Here is a 13,909-nt window from a genome sequence, read left to right on the forward strand (position 1 = left end):
TGCAGGAAAAAGTGGTCCAAAACGTTTTTATTTTATTTTCATAACGTGTGAACAGCTCAAACATGGAATTTGATCTTTTCGATTCTGATTTGGGCCACTTCCATATGTGGCTCTAAATCAGGTACAGGTCTGATGTTTAGCAATGCTAACAGTCATAATATCATAATATCATAATTCATGCTTGATCTAGAGTGACTTTTACACCATTCTAGATCAACATTCGTCTCAATTCTGTACTAGTGGGAGTCACTCCAAAGATTTTACATATTGTAAGTTCTTTGGTCACTCCATGAATATGGTAGAAGGCAGTGAAGTTAGTCAGTGAGTGATGGTGAGCTGTTATTCTCTTAAAGTATGACAGCTCTATACGAGAGAAAAAAAAAAAAAAAAGCAAGGAAAAACTGTACGAGAAAAATGTTGCTCTCTTTCTCTCCTTATCCTCATCTATGTCCTCCTTATTGGCTGTGCACTGATTCGTTGGCTTCCACAGCACATCACCATATAAATTAACTCGTTAATGTTGATTTCAGTAACCTCCGTGTTTACTTCCGTATAGTTCCGTGCTGCGTGCTGTCTTTGTTATTGTTCTTTTGCGCTTGCAGGTCAGTTCAGGATCGTGAGCTGTTCAGACTCAAATCTGATATTGCCACATTTAAAAATTATCTAAACAGCCAAACAAAAAAAAATCTGAAACCGAGCACTAAAGCCTTCATTGTGAACATAGCCTAACTGAACTTTATAATTCCTACACAGAAGAGACTTTGTTTATTTCCATACAAAGAAATAGGAAATTTTCATACAATTGGCTGTCAGATAAATTTAGTTGAAAAATATCAGCATATCGGGTATTGGCAAAAATCCAAAACCATGCATCCTTATCTGTGTGACAGTACAAATTGTTTTTTATTGTTGTTTTAATAGATTTTTTTTCCTTATTATTGATATTTTACGTAGTATAATATAACAACCATTTCAAAAGCAAAATGAGATGAAATCAATTATCTTGCTCCAACAGAGCTATATGATAATATTTTAAATCAGGAAACTAGATGAGTAATTGAGTAAAATAAACCATGCATATGAGTTGACATTGTCTTGATTTGTCCTTGAAAGTGCAATAATTCTAATGAAATATAAAGAGAAATTTCTGAAATTAAATCATGATCAGTAAACAAGGTTGCAATTTTGAGCAAAATAATTGTAATTATCAGTTTAACCATTATATTCCATGAATAAAATAGGTTTTCAATAACAAAAACTGAACAGGATAGGTTGACTAAATGATTTAAAAAAAAAAAAAAGACATTTGACACAGGACTAAGACTAAGACTGATGTAAATTTATATTTGTGGATGAATAACAATTTTCAAAAACAATTTTGAAATATATATTAAAGGGGTGGTTCACTGTTTTTTTTTTCTTTTTTTCTAGGATTGATTGTGTTTATGGGGCGCAGTTTAACGTGTAAATGCTTAGTTGTTGTTGTTTTTTTTAAAATGCTGTATTATATATATATATATATATATATATTATAATATATTTTACCTTTATTCTACACCACTCCCCTAAAAACCTTCTCCTAAAAACACCCTGTTGAGTTCCTAGTTCTAGTTTCTCTCAGAAATACGCAATGGACTGAGATTTGTTAGCTGGCCCAGCGTATTGTGATTCGCTGTCCGGAATGCGTTATCACGATTCACGTTGTCCGGAAACGCCACGCTCCTTACCATTACAGGCAAACGTTGCATGTGCTTCGGTCAAAGTCCAGTCTTTGTTTCGGTGGAAATGTAAATAATGCCATCAATATTGCTGTATCAATTTGAATCGAATCAGACCCAGATAGCAGTAATGAAGAGGGTCAAGCAGTACCTCTGCAAGCATGGGTTTTAAAGGACGTTTATGAATGTTAAGTATTTTTGTTTGTATTTGTGTCAAAGTGTTTAGATATGCTGTCACTTGTAAATGTTACTGCTGCCCCATATTGTTCTGATTAAAGCTTTACTGTAGCTGAATACATGACTGAGTAGTAGCATTTTTGTAAAGGTATTGTTTAATTTATAGCATGAACAAGCATGTGGGTAAACACAACATAAAAGCCGTAATGAAACAATGCTGTACACTGATAACAGAAACACCAACAAACACTGTCTTCTGTAATATGTGCACCACAGACAGCTAAATTAGCATTATAATTGTCAGGAACAGAAATAAACATAAATTTTAAACGTTGTTCCCGAAGTCCAGCGTCCCTAGGAACCCCAAACACAGAAGACTTTTATGAACGCGACATGGCCTCGGCCACTTTGTTGTGTGTTCCCGGAGCAGTGTTTGTTAATTGCAGGGTTTATGATGTCACCACCAATGAAGCTTGTTGTAGTCCAAAACCGGTCGTTTTTGTAGGCATTAAACTGCCATTACTTTAAAAGACAATATCTCTGTTCTGTTTGCATTGACTTTCAGTGCTGTAACTTTGCAGATACTGTATATGCTCAATTAGCAACATTACACACTAACTTAAGTTAAAAAAAAATTGAAATCGCAATGAACCACCCCTTTAAGATCTTTTAAAAAATATTTTTTTGGCTGTGTACAGGGCAGGCACATGTTTTCTAGATATAAGACTTTTTACTTGATGGTTACACCACATGACATCTTTAGTGTCATTGAATTGAACATTTCTTTTTTAATCATGGACACTCTTATATGAGTGGAACAAACTGTCACTGTGAAACAGAGACAAGACTAAGACAAACCAGTACCGTGTCTCTGTTGACCCTTTTGTTTCTTTCCTGTTTGTTAAGCAGTATTTCAGCTCACCCTGCCTGGTTTCCTGTCATGCACCATAGATATGTCTTTCTGTTAATGTCATTGTTTTTCTTTTTTAGCTCACAAAAATTGTGAATTTCTTGCACTGTGCATGCTCAAGTTGACTGGTAGATGATATGTGCCATGCAGTGTTGTGTTTCTGTGCTCTGTGGTTTGATCAGTGGAAACATATGCTCTGCAGAAGCTGGAGGAACAGGACAGGAAGGCTCTAAACATGAAGGAGCAACTGCAGAGAGAACATCGCTACCTCAAACGGCGTCTGGAGCAGCTCTCTGTACAGGGCTTAGAGCGCATTCGCACTGACAGCATGGGCTCCACCATCTCCACTGACTCTGAGCAAGGTACAGCACAGCTGAAATATCTTGATGAGAAATCAGGAAATATGTGGAAATACATTCAATAAAACCTTTAAAAGCAAAATTAAGTTCTACACATTTTCTACACAGCAAAACAAACTCCAAACAAACTTCATTTTGGCCTGATTTTGTGTAAAATGATGTAACATTAGTTCGTTCTTCGATTTTGATTGAAGTATATCGGGGCCTTAAGTGTTGTTGATTACCACAGATAGTAATTTCAACTCTTCACCCTTTAATATGTATAAACAAACATGAAGCAAGTTTACAGTAAATTCATGTATGGTGGAACACCTGTAGGTGAGCGAGCAGCACTGCTAATAATAATAACAATAAGCACACTATTTTACAAGCATAACCATAATCATTTTACGTCAACATTATTGTCTGTGGTAATCAACAATCTCATATTTGCCACCATAAGACATCAGGTTTAATATAACAGAATATTCCTTTATTCTTAGGATTAGTGATTCATGTGTAAAAATCTCTGTTGATGTGATGTTATTTCTATGTGTTCACAGAAGTAGACATTGACATAGAGGGAATGGAGTTCACGCCAGGTGAGGGTGATAGTGTGGACAGTGTTAGTGATGGTGAGGACCACTACAGCCTGCAGAGTAGCTCCAGCGATGGAGGCCACCATTCACATTCCCACAGATTACAGGCTCACATCTGCTAGGCTGTGTCAGACCGCAACAGTGTGTCACCTCCAACATACCCATCAGCCACTCCCAGCTGGCAGGATGCACCTGGCTGATTTCCACTCCTCAGAAAACTCTCTCTCCCCTCTCAACCCTTGCAACACTTTATATCAACACCCCCCCCCCCCCCCAACCCCACAAATACACACAGACAAGCAATATGTGGTTTTAGTAAGAACATGTGGTATGGTAATGCAGTTTTAACATGTCTGTTTTGGTGCTGTGTGAAATTGTGGCTCTGTTCCTAAACCTAGTAACTGCCTTGCTGTCTACCATCTACATTGGCAGTTCTGTCATCTAAGGCAGTATCTTAACTGAAGGTGATAAAAATTATAAAACACTATATAGGCTTGCTTTTGTGCATCACTCACATAACTCACGTTTTAATCAAATATATCAGATTCCCATTGAAATTCCAAGCCACCACAGGCGACGGCAACACATTTACCCACGAAGATATTTTTTAAGCTTAATAAATAGAAGATTGCACACACACAGGAACAAAGAACCTTGTTTTGAGCCGCTGCCCTGTGAATTTTATAAATAAAATAGCTTCACAACTGAAAGCTACAATATATTTTTCAGCAACAAGGTGATAACATTTTTTGAAGCAATTAAACTCAGAGCTTCACTATATAAACCAGATTTTTTTAAAAATCACCTACACAATCTTTTTTTATCGAATTCATTCAAATAATCTTAGATACAAGTTAGATAAGACACGACTTGTATCTTGTATCTAAGTGACTAAACAAGTGGGACAAAAAATCAGATATGTTCAAAAGATCACATCTGTGCATTAAACCTTGTAGTGTAAACACAGCCTTTGACTGTTGCAAAAAGTTGGAAGTTAGACTATAATATCTAAAAATGGTGTCTATCTAGACAGCTTGCTAGTTTTTGGAATAGAGCTTGCTTGTGTGCCAGTTTATTTTGCACAATGGGCTTGAACAGAATTCTTGTGTTTCTTGAAAATGCAAGTAATAGCATTAAGCACATTAATAGGCTCCTTAATAGACTAATGGAAAGGGACCAAAAGGCTAAAACTTCAGGGCACTTCTAGGAATCAGTAGTTTTTATTTCAGATTAAAAAATGGAAGACCTGTTATATTCTCACCACACAGTTAAATTGACCTTAAAGTTCACTTTTTTGTGAAAGAAGAAAGAATATTAATATCTAATGGCTGATTACTTGTGTAATTAATTAAAACACTCAGTTGCGACAGGAGCAAAGAAATGGTGCTGTCCAGTTCCATCACTACGACAGTCTGTTGTCAATACTTTTAGTAGTAAATGATGTAGCAATAAACTTGGAAATCTACAGCTTTCTAATGCAGTGAAATAATTCTGGATCAAGCCTAAAAAACTTGAGAAGATGAGCAGTTTTGTGAGTACTTGTACAACTATCTTTGTGAGGACAGGTTTGAATTTTAGACCAGCGGAGTGAGGACAAAGAGTAAAGTGAGAACATTTAGGTCAGTCCTCAATTTCTGAGACTCTTTTAAAGACCTGTTAGAGGGTCAAGACTTTGTTTTAGGGATAAGGTTATAAATTGGTTTAGGGTAAGTGTTCAGGTTAGGCACTTAGTTGTGATGGGTAGGGTTAGTCCAAGGAGCTAGAGATTTCATTGTGTCAATGAATGTCCTCAGAGAGATATATGTACGTGTGTGTGTGTGTGTGTGTGTGTGTGTGTGTGTGTGTGTGTGTGTGTGTGTGTGTGTGTGTGTGTGTGTGTGTGTGTGTGTGTGTGTGGCCAGCAATGAAACTGACAAGTCAAAACTGTATGACTGTACATGTGAAGGTGTAGGGATGGGAAAAGCTCTTTGTTGAAGTGTTGGTACTATCAGAAAATTATATTGATGCTTTTAGACCCATGTCTTTCCCTGTAACTTACTTGCAATAATTTTTGAAGCCTTTATTCTTCAGCAGTATATGCAGTGCAGTGTGCAATATTCAGTATATAAAAGAAAGTTCTTTGTGCTGGGAATTCCAACTCTTCAAATAGTCCCAGTCTTAAAGGCAGGTTAGACCAAAATAAATGGAAAAAAAAAAAAAAAAAAAAAAAAAATTAAATAAAAATAAATAAATAAAAAGCAAAAAAGCAAATGTACAATAGAAAAAAAAGAAGCCACAAAATACTTGTGATTTTAACAAGTGCAGTTTATATTTTCTGTAGTAGCTTTTGTACTATATTTTCCTAAATAGTCCTTGGTTAAAAGACAAATAGAAGACCATATAAATAAATATATAGTATATACAATGACAGAACATGAAACCAGGATATTGTTTGGGAGAACTCTGGCATTTGTCCCTTATCTCCAACTGTCATGCTGTGCCTTGACTGGTCATATCCCTGTTTCTCCACCCATTTCCTTGACACATCCCTCCAGCCCTGCTCAGATCCACAACCTGCCAGCCACCCTGCAGTTTCCATCCTCTGAATAGACTCTACTTTGGCCTTTAGCACAAGGTGACGAGAAACATTTGTTAGTCACCTCTGACCTCCATCTTTTAATTCTCCTAAAATGTGCTTTCCATTCTGCCATGCAACATCATCCACATCACACTGGTCATCTCCTCTTGTGGCAGCTCGTCTCACCCCATTGAAAAGTGTTGTCTAATCAACTCTGCCCTTGAGGCTCTTTTCATTTTTTTTTTTTTTTCCTAATAGCTGTCTTTTATTGTCTTTATGCCTAAGATGTGTTTTGTATTTCAAGTGGAAGACCTTGGGAGAAGAGCATTGGAATCAATCATTAATGGCAGCTCGAGTCCTCCCCACCCTCTCCCAATGGTAGTTCCTGTTTTAGTGTTAAAGTGTGCTTAAGGTGATGGTAGTATTTGATCCTCTGCCCATAAATGCAAAGATACAGCAATATGATTTTTTTGTTTGTTTGTTTATTTGTTTGTTTGTAAAGGGGTGGAGACTGGGTGTATTGGTAAGCAGCACTGTTTCAATACTATGGTGCATATTGTGACCAACTCATTGAGGTGTTTTTTTTAATTATTGTTATTATTTTATCTCTCCATTCTCTGTAAACACTGAAAGGAGGGAACATGTTTTATTTTATATCTTTTTTAAAAGCTACTTTTTCATTGAAGAGTTTACATTTATGTCATGGATATGCCTGACTGTCGTAGCATTCTTTTTCAGTGTGATCAAGTGAATTGTTCAAAAAAAAAAAAAAACAACTCTCGCACAGAACCTCCCATTAACGTGATTTGATCGAGAGTTAAGAGAATTGTGCATGAGATTTTTTCAAATCTTTAAGAGATTGTAGCTTTCATTGGCAGCATCTAAGAATCACATGCCAAATATGTGAAATCAAGCTAGTTAGCTTCCAGTGTGGCGAAAGAAATACTTCAGAGTGACCGAGACAGGGCTATTCAGTGGCTGCAGGGTTTTCAAAAGCTTTAAAACACTAAAATGAGTTTATGTCAGCAGACAGGTACACATATAATTATATGAAAAGAGCCAGGTGTCCAAGGATCTTAGATGTGTTCCAAAAAAAAGTACAGAAGAAACAAAAGATGCCATGTTGTGATGATACTTTGTGTTTGTTGGGCCTTGCAGATTGAGCTTCCTGCAGAGTATGTTTGATTGAGTTTAAAGTCTGTGCGGCAGAAAAGCTAGATGGCATGGAGACAGGAGTCTGGGAGTCAAGGCTACTAAAGAACAGAATGACCAAGAAGAAAATATATAGCTATATAAAATTCCATTTATCTTTGTTATACACATAAAAGCACTTGAAGAAAGAAAGAACTTCCATAAATAAAAAAAAAAGATTCCTGCCATATAGATTCTATTAGATATAGACTTATTTTTTCTAACTCCTCCCAATTTTGGGAGGCATCAGGTGTAATATCAGATTTATATCTTTATATGACTAGGTTTGTGACCCATATTTTCTGCTCACTTTCCTTCTCCCCTGCTTTTATTTGTTTTGTGTTCATGGAGCAGTTTGTTGACAGGTCAGCATGTGTGGCGTAGCTCACAGAATGCTTGCATTTTAGCATGAGAAAAACTTGCGGAAAGACTGCGAAGGGAGGGTTCTGTGCCAGAGACCTGTGAACAGATTTCCTTTTAGAAAACAAGTAATATGCATTCAGACGTTGTATAATATTGTAAAGGTGTTTTTTTTGTGTGTGTGTGTGTGTGTGTGTGTGTGTGTGTGTGTGTGTGTGTGTGTGTGTGTGTGTGTGTGTGTGTGTGTCTGTGTGTACGTACACATATTTACCTGGTGCTGGCTATGTTTGAGCCTACACTCTAAGGTATTATGTATTCTTGTATTGTAATATAAAGAATTAAAAAGTTTTATACATACTTGGTCTACAGTCATTATTTGCAATTTGCAACAGTCATTGTTAAATTACATTTTTAGGAACTAAACTTTGGAAAAAATGCTACAGGCGAGTGGCATATAGGTTTTACGCCTTTATTATTATTATTTACTCAAATTATCCTCTTGGCATGAAGAAATTATAAGTAAAACTAATGTATCTAATTATGAGTCATATATGTTTCCTTTCTATCTCTACTTGCCTGTCAAAATAGAGGCAAACCAGCCTATACACCGCGTTCCAAATTATTATGCAAATGACATATCAGTAAGATTTCAGAAGACTAAACATTCAGATTTTAGTTTTTCTAAGAAAATGTATGTTTGTTTATTTATCCATGTCTTTTTAGATAACTGGTATCAATCTCAGACAAAATAATTTGCCAGGTCTACTTAGGTCTATGGAAACCCTACTTAGAGTATGTTCCACATTATTAAGCAAGTCACAGTTCTCATGCAATATGGAGAGGAAGAAAGATCTTTCTGAAGATGAAAAGCATGCAATGGTCCAATGTTGTGAAAAAGGCATGAAAACTAATAATGTGTGAAACTGAATGGAGATTATCAAATTATCATAAGATTTCTGAGTGATTTAGAGCACAGCAGAACTCGGTCAGATAAAGGCTTATTAATGAAAGTTCATGTCAAAAAAAAATAATTGTATTAAAAGGGCAGCTATAAAAAAGCCAGTGTTGAGCAGCAAACAGGTATTTGAAGCTCCTGGTGTCTCTGGAGTCTCAAGAAGCTCTCCATGCAGGCTGGCAGTTGTGCGTAAAATGCATTTCAGCCATTAACCAAACTAACAAAGAGAAACATTTACAGTGGGTGTAGAAATACATTTTCAAACAGTTTTATTGCTGTGGTGTTTTTTTGCAGCATGGGATAGTGCACAGGGCATTGTATTTCAGAAGGCACTATCCTCCTTTTTATATCATAGCTGAAAATGGCCAGTTATGAACTTCACATATCTTGCAAAAGTCATTTTAATACCCTCAGAGACCCTAAAGGGACCTTCCATCTCACTTCCCAATATTCCAGCCCAAATCAACACCTGCCAGCTCCTTGCTGACATCGCAGTCTTGTTGGAATGTGGTGGCCATTCACCAACCATCCAGAAATCCATCCGTTTAGACTATCTATTGTAGTACGGTTAGTCAGTGAATAAAACTATTTAAAAAAAGAGTCTTCATGTATTTCTACACCCACTGTAAATGTTTCTCTTTGTTAGTTTGGTTAGTGGTGTCTAAAATGCATCTTTACGCACAACTGCCAGCCTGCATGGAGAGCTTCTTGAGACTCCAGAGACACCAGGAGCTTTAAAAACCTGTTTGCTGCTCAACACTGGCTTTTTTATAGCTGCCCTTTTAATACAATTAATTTTTTTGACAAGAACTTTCATTAATAAGCCTTTATCTGACCGAGTTCTGCTGTGCTCCTCTAATCACTCACAAATCTTATGATAATTTGATAATCTCCATTCAGTTTTAACAAAATATTAGTTGTTTTCATGCCTTTTGCACAACATTGCACCATTTCATGCTTTTCATCTTCAGAAAGATCTTTCTTCCTCCCCATATGGCATGAGAAGAACTGTGATATGCTTAAAGGTGATACAGAGGATCTTTTCGTCGACTGAGAAACCAAAGTCTGTTACTGAGTTTTTGAAATGAGCACATGCATAAGAACAACCCCCCTCCTTTAAAGCTCATTTCATGAGTGGAAAGTTACTGGAGCGTGCACGTCTCTCACAAGGAACGTAATGGCAGTGATTCACAAGCCAGAGGGCCAATCGTTTACGCGATGATCGCGTAAACGATTGGCTGATGTTTTTAAGGCCCTATCTCGTGCACAGATGATGTATATTAATATTTTTCCTTTCAGTGCATCTAATAAATAGTCTTTTATCAGTTAGTAAAGACAGTTTCAAGTAATATTGCAAAAATGTATAAAACAAAACATCCTCTGTAGCACCTTTAATAATGTGGAACAACCTCTAAGTAGGCTTTCCATAGACCTGGCAAATTATTTTGTCTGAGATTGATACCAGTTATCTAAAAAGACATGGATAAATAAACAAACAAACATTTTCTTGCATAATAATTTGGAACGCTGTATACATATAAAATAAAAGCAGTGTTGTGTCCATTTGTATTTTAAATAGAGAAAATTACATAAATCAGTTGTTCCATATGTAATCAAATTTAATAATGGATAATCCCATTCCAGAGTCTTACTGTGCTAAACATTTTTCAGCTTCTTAAAGATACCCATAAACCAGCCATGATGAGGTGATATTCATAATGTTAGTAGCAGTAAAATAATTTGTTTTCTTTATAGAAGAAAAGGAAAGTTTGCAAAATGTATCCTTGTGCAGTGTAGTATAGCATCGTAACTTTCCTGTGGTGTGATCTGAAAGGCAGCAGACAGGAAAAAAATAGAGACAACTTAGGCACTGGTAATTTTTTTCTATGATATAACGAAATATTTGTTATTTATATGTCAGTAAAGATGCTTTTTACACCTAAGACAAAAGAGTAGAGCCTAACAGGGCCATGCTACCGAACGAAACATGACCTTTTGTCGCCGGCAGTGGCAAAGCAGTTAATGAGTAACGCACGACCTCGTGTGGCTATTGCTTTTTTTCCTTTCATCACAGTGGTTATTTGACTCCAGATCAATAGGTGTCGCAGTGTTAAAGTCCGATATTTATGTCGAGTGTTCTTGAGTTCGCTTTGCACTCTGGGAGGTTTGTCCTCTTCAGATGTCATTGTAAATTCTACTGTATTTGAAAAGTAATATAAAATCAGTATGTCTGGATACACAGCGGATGAAAAACTCCGCTTTGAGCAGTTAGCAAAGCTTCGGCGGCAATGGCTTAAAGATCAGGAGCTCAGCCCTCGAGAGCCCGTCACTGCACCCAAAATACCCGGCCGCATCGAGCGCTTCTGGGCTGGATTCCTGGAGCCCAAGACACTCTGGAGACTTTATGTGAGTTTAAACCATGATATATGATTTGTTCTCCACATTAAACACATCTGAAAAAAAATGTATGCTGTGTATAAGTAACATGCATTGAACTGTAACTAAGAATTTTAACGGCAGTATTCTATTATAACATGCAATTTTGTCTTATCTTCTTTTTGTGCGGACGAACCAGACATTTAAAGCCTATAATGCCAGTGTTTTTGCCATCACGCGGATTCTGATCCCAGCCTGGGTCGTGCATTACTATATGAAGTACCACGTCGCTGTAAGTGCAGACTGACATACTGTTTCTTCAAGTGTGACTTGATTTCTTTGATGACAGTATCTATTATATATATATATATATATATATATATATATATATATATATTATATATTATATAATATATATATATATATATATATATATATTATATATTATATAATATATATATATATATATATATATATATATATATATATATTATATAATATATATATTATTATTTTGCAAAAACAGCATCAAAACATTCATTTTTATTTATTCATTTTCTTTACTCATAGAATGTAGAAAACATTATTGTAAGTATGTGCAGATCATTTCATTAGTTCATTAGTAAAACGAGAGCTTTTTTAGATATCAAAACTGGTTACTGTTTGGGTGATGACATTGACAAACTTCATATTTTTAAGTTTATATTTTACATTTGACCATACTTAATTTTTATTAAAATTTATTATTAATAAATTATTAATAATAATAAATAATAATAAAAAAAAAAAAAACAAGAGAAGGAATTATTTTTTTGAAATACAAAGCTGGCACCTGAAGTCCCATCACAATAACACAGAAGTGACTTCTGAAATAACCTGTGTGTATATATATATATATATATATATATATATATATATATATATATATATATATATATATATATATAAATAAACAAATGTATAAACATTTTAAATACATTTAAAACCCTCTCCAATCCTATTCCATCAGAGCCCCAAAACCAAATGCATTATGTGTTGCTTACACAAATAAGAACCTTTTAAAACAAGGTTTGATCAAGTGGTGTTCACACAAGTTTGACTCATGCAGTTTTGCTTAAAGGTGAAGACTGAACTGTGTTCTGCAAGACCTCTTTTATTAATTAAACATATTTTATTGGACTGTCCCTCTTTTAATGCAAGTAGACAAGTGAGATATTACCAAAAAAGGTTTTGGAATTTTTTATCATACTTTAATATACATTTTTTTTTTTTGTATTTATGCAACTCTTGTATTTTCATAACTATGTTTTTGCCAGGAAGATAGCCTCAGATGCTGACATGGTGTTAAAAAGCTGTACTACGACTACAGCTTTCAAGTTCTAAATAATTCAAATTGTATAAAAGATAGTGTTCAATAGGAAAGCCTATTTTCAGACGTATAAATCTACTGTAACCTACCTCATCATATTTGACACTTAATTAAATTTGTCTAAACTTTCATTTTGGGAGAACTATATATTGTTGCTATTCACAATACATATTTTTGTATTGTGATATACACTACCCGAAAAAAAAAGTCACTGTTTGGATTTAAATAGGCAAATGCTTGGTCTATGATTGGATCATTATTGTAGTGATTATTATGTTTCTAGCATGTTATATGTTCAGTATAATTATGTTTATTTTGGTGAACCAAAGCTATAGAAAGACTAAGGGACTGAAATATTACTGTAGCCTTTATGACAGATAACAATGTTCAATAACATTGAACATCTTTGTGTTTTGGTTGATCATTATTATGCTAAAATTTAAAGCTCAAATAGACTGATATTTCTTGTTTCCACAGAAAAGGCCATATGGAATTGTTGAGCTAAAACCCAGACTGTTTCCTGTAAGTATATTTGGTGCAAGCAGTATTATCACACTAATAAACATTTACATTTATTCAGTTAGAAGACAGTTTTATCCAAAGTGATGTATAGTTGAAGGCATAGACAAAGGAATATAGTAGTCAGTACAGTGTTTTGTAAATTAACATTCAAATAATCATTCATTTTGATGTTTCTAAATGTCCTCATACACATCTTTCTTTGTGCATGTATGTTTTTTTCAGGGAGACACAATTTTGGAAACAGGGGAAGTTGTCCCAGATCTTCCTGAAGCAGAGGGTCATGGTCATCATTAAAGATGACCATGATGACTGTTTCGCTGGTTGTAAAATTAATGTTTGAGTGAATACTATGTCAATAAAATTTATTATACAGATTCTGTATACTTTTCCTGTGTTTGAGTAACATGCCCCTTTGGTTAGATTACACCTGAATATATATTCTGGTACTTATTACAAATTGCATTACTAAGATTTTGATAAAACTAAGATTATTTATTCTGAATCTTTTTTTCCCCCCAATTTTTTATTTGTTGTGACAAAACTCGCATTCAAGAACAGTCTTGTACTATTTTGATGAAAACAATGAACAGTCAAGAGCAACATTCTTTAACAACACAAGGAGTCTTAGACATTTGTTACTGCATTGTTTTAATAAAAGACAAAACAATTGAATGCATTAAAAGTCTGTTTATAAATTATAATATAATACAATCTGTCGTTGCTATTTTGTCAAAAATTCCCTAATGTTTTCGTGAATTTTTTGGTATTTTGAAATTATGAAATAAAAAAATCATAAACCACAGCTAGATGGTACTATTACGTCTCTATATCATTAAC

At 34.9% G+C, this 13,909-nt stretch overlaps 2 protein-coding genes across 4 annotated transcripts in view; both read left to right on the plus strand.

Moving 5' to 3' along the window:
• The window catches only part of mxd4 (MAX dimerization protein 4), a 34,741-nt gene extending 26,593 nt beyond the window's left edge, over window positions 1-8,148 (plus strand). Inside the window, exons 5-8 of one of the 3 annotated variants that reach the window (XM_067402608.1) lie at window positions 3,008-3,167; window positions 3,707-3,745; window positions 6,604-6,677; window positions 6,802-8,148. In XM_067402608.1, the coding sequence (XP_067258709.1) occupies window positions 3,008-3,167; window positions 3,707-3,745; window positions 6,604-6,677; window positions 6,802-6,861 (333 nt within the window). In that variant the 3' untranslated portion in view covers window positions 6,862-8,148. Of the gene's footprint in view, window positions 1-3,007; window positions 3,168-3,706; window positions 5,988-6,603; window positions 6,678-6,801 lie in introns of those variants that run through there. The other 2 variants (XM_067402606.1, XM_067402609.1) reach the window with 2 other exon arrangements.
• A 2,767-nt stretch (window positions 8,149-10,915) lies between these two features.
• Window positions 10,916-13,436, plus strand: ndufb6 (NADH:ubiquinone oxidoreductase subunit B). Its single transcript, XM_067402501.1, has 4 exons — window positions 10,916-11,211; window positions 11,381-11,473; window positions 13,028-13,072; window positions 13,295-13,436. The coding sequence occupies exons 1-4, from the start codon at window positions 11,032-11,034 to the stop codon at window positions 13,364-13,366; spliced, it is 390 nt and encodes a 129-aa protein (XP_067258602.1). The 5' UTR covers window positions 10,916-11,031; the 3' UTR covers window positions 13,367-13,436.
• Window positions 13,437-13,909: the final 473 nt, after the last annotated feature.

The sequence above is a fragment of the Chanodichthys erythropterus genome, chromosome 12 (assembly GCF_024489055.1).
Source record: "Chanodichthys erythropterus isolate Z2021 chromosome 12, ASM2448905v1, whole genome shotgun sequence".
In the NCBI taxonomy this organism is placed as follows: domain Eukaryota; kingdom Metazoa; phylum Chordata; class Actinopteri; order Cypriniformes; family Xenocyprididae; genus Chanodichthys; species Chanodichthys erythropterus.